We start from the raw sequence: 952 nt of genomic DNA, 5'->3' as shown, positions 1-952 counted from the left end.
ATATATAGTATATATATATATATATATATATATATATATATATATATATATATAATATATATATATATATATATATGCATCATGCCTCCGAGTCAATGATGCCTCCTGATGGTGGTGAAACAGGACGCTCAGTCGGTTGATCGGTTGGGTAAATAGATTGCTTGTTCAGTCACTCACAATAGTTATAGTTGATATTGTCCTCCTGTCACTCACTATCGATGTTGCTGTCCTGACGAGGTGGATGGTGCTGCTGTGAAACCCGTGATGGTGCTGATGGTGTATTGTTCCCAATAACAACAGTGACAGGGAGGGATTGAAGGTGGGGAAGGAGGAGGAGGAGGAGGAGGAGGAGGATGAGAAGGAGGGCAGAACTGTGATGCTAGTGGTAGTGGTAGTAGTATCTGCTTAGAGGAAGGTGACAGGATTATTTACTAAGTTACACATTCTCGTCCTGCTTCACGGATCCTGATGGAAGCATCAGTCTACCAAACATTGCTGAAAAATTGGTTAATCCGGGATGACTGTTCAAATGACTACCTTCAAAGTATATTTTACCCATGGGTTGGTGACCAATTTTGTTGAACACTGACACGACTCATACGAGCAACAGACCGTTACTATAAATTGTTTGTAAAGTCCAGAAGGAGGAGGCCATCGATGTTATCATCCACGATGTTATATTTCTTTTTTCCCACTGGTCACAACATTTTCTTTTCTCATTTTTCAATTAACCAGTCAATTTTCCTAGCATATTTAGATTTATTTGTGTAGATATTACAGAATCGTGGAAAAACTTGATGTATCCTCCTCCGATGTCCTTTTAAATACGGAATACCTAGGAATGGATGGATTACACGTGGATCGTTGCTGGCACATACTCAATGGCACTAGATGAATTCACGGTTCACCTCCTATCCGTGCATTCGCCAGTTCCATAGAGCTGTGCAAGTGC

General features: G+C 40.3%; 1 protein-coding gene across 1 annotated transcript; it reads right to left on the bottom strand.

Moving 5' to 3' along the window:
• On the bottom strand, positions 1-952 carry LOAG_12290 (hypothetical protein; the record flags this gene model as incomplete). Its single annotated transcript, XM_003147803.1, has 3 exons — positions 779-952; positions 178-379; positions 1-81 (listed from the first exon to the last, which is right to left on the bottom strand). Coding segments are annotated over exons 1-3 (381 nt in total), but the record flags the coding sequence as incomplete, so codon positions are not given.

Source organism: Loa loa, assembly GCF_000183805.2.
Source record: "Loa loa unplaced genomic scaffold supercont3.37, whole genome shotgun sequence".
In the NCBI taxonomy this organism is placed as follows: domain Eukaryota; kingdom Metazoa; phylum Nematoda; class Chromadorea; order Rhabditida; family Onchocercidae; genus Loa; species Loa loa.
The sequence above is the reverse complement of the archived record's forward strand: the minus strand, read 5'-3'. Positions and strand labels throughout refer to the sequence as shown.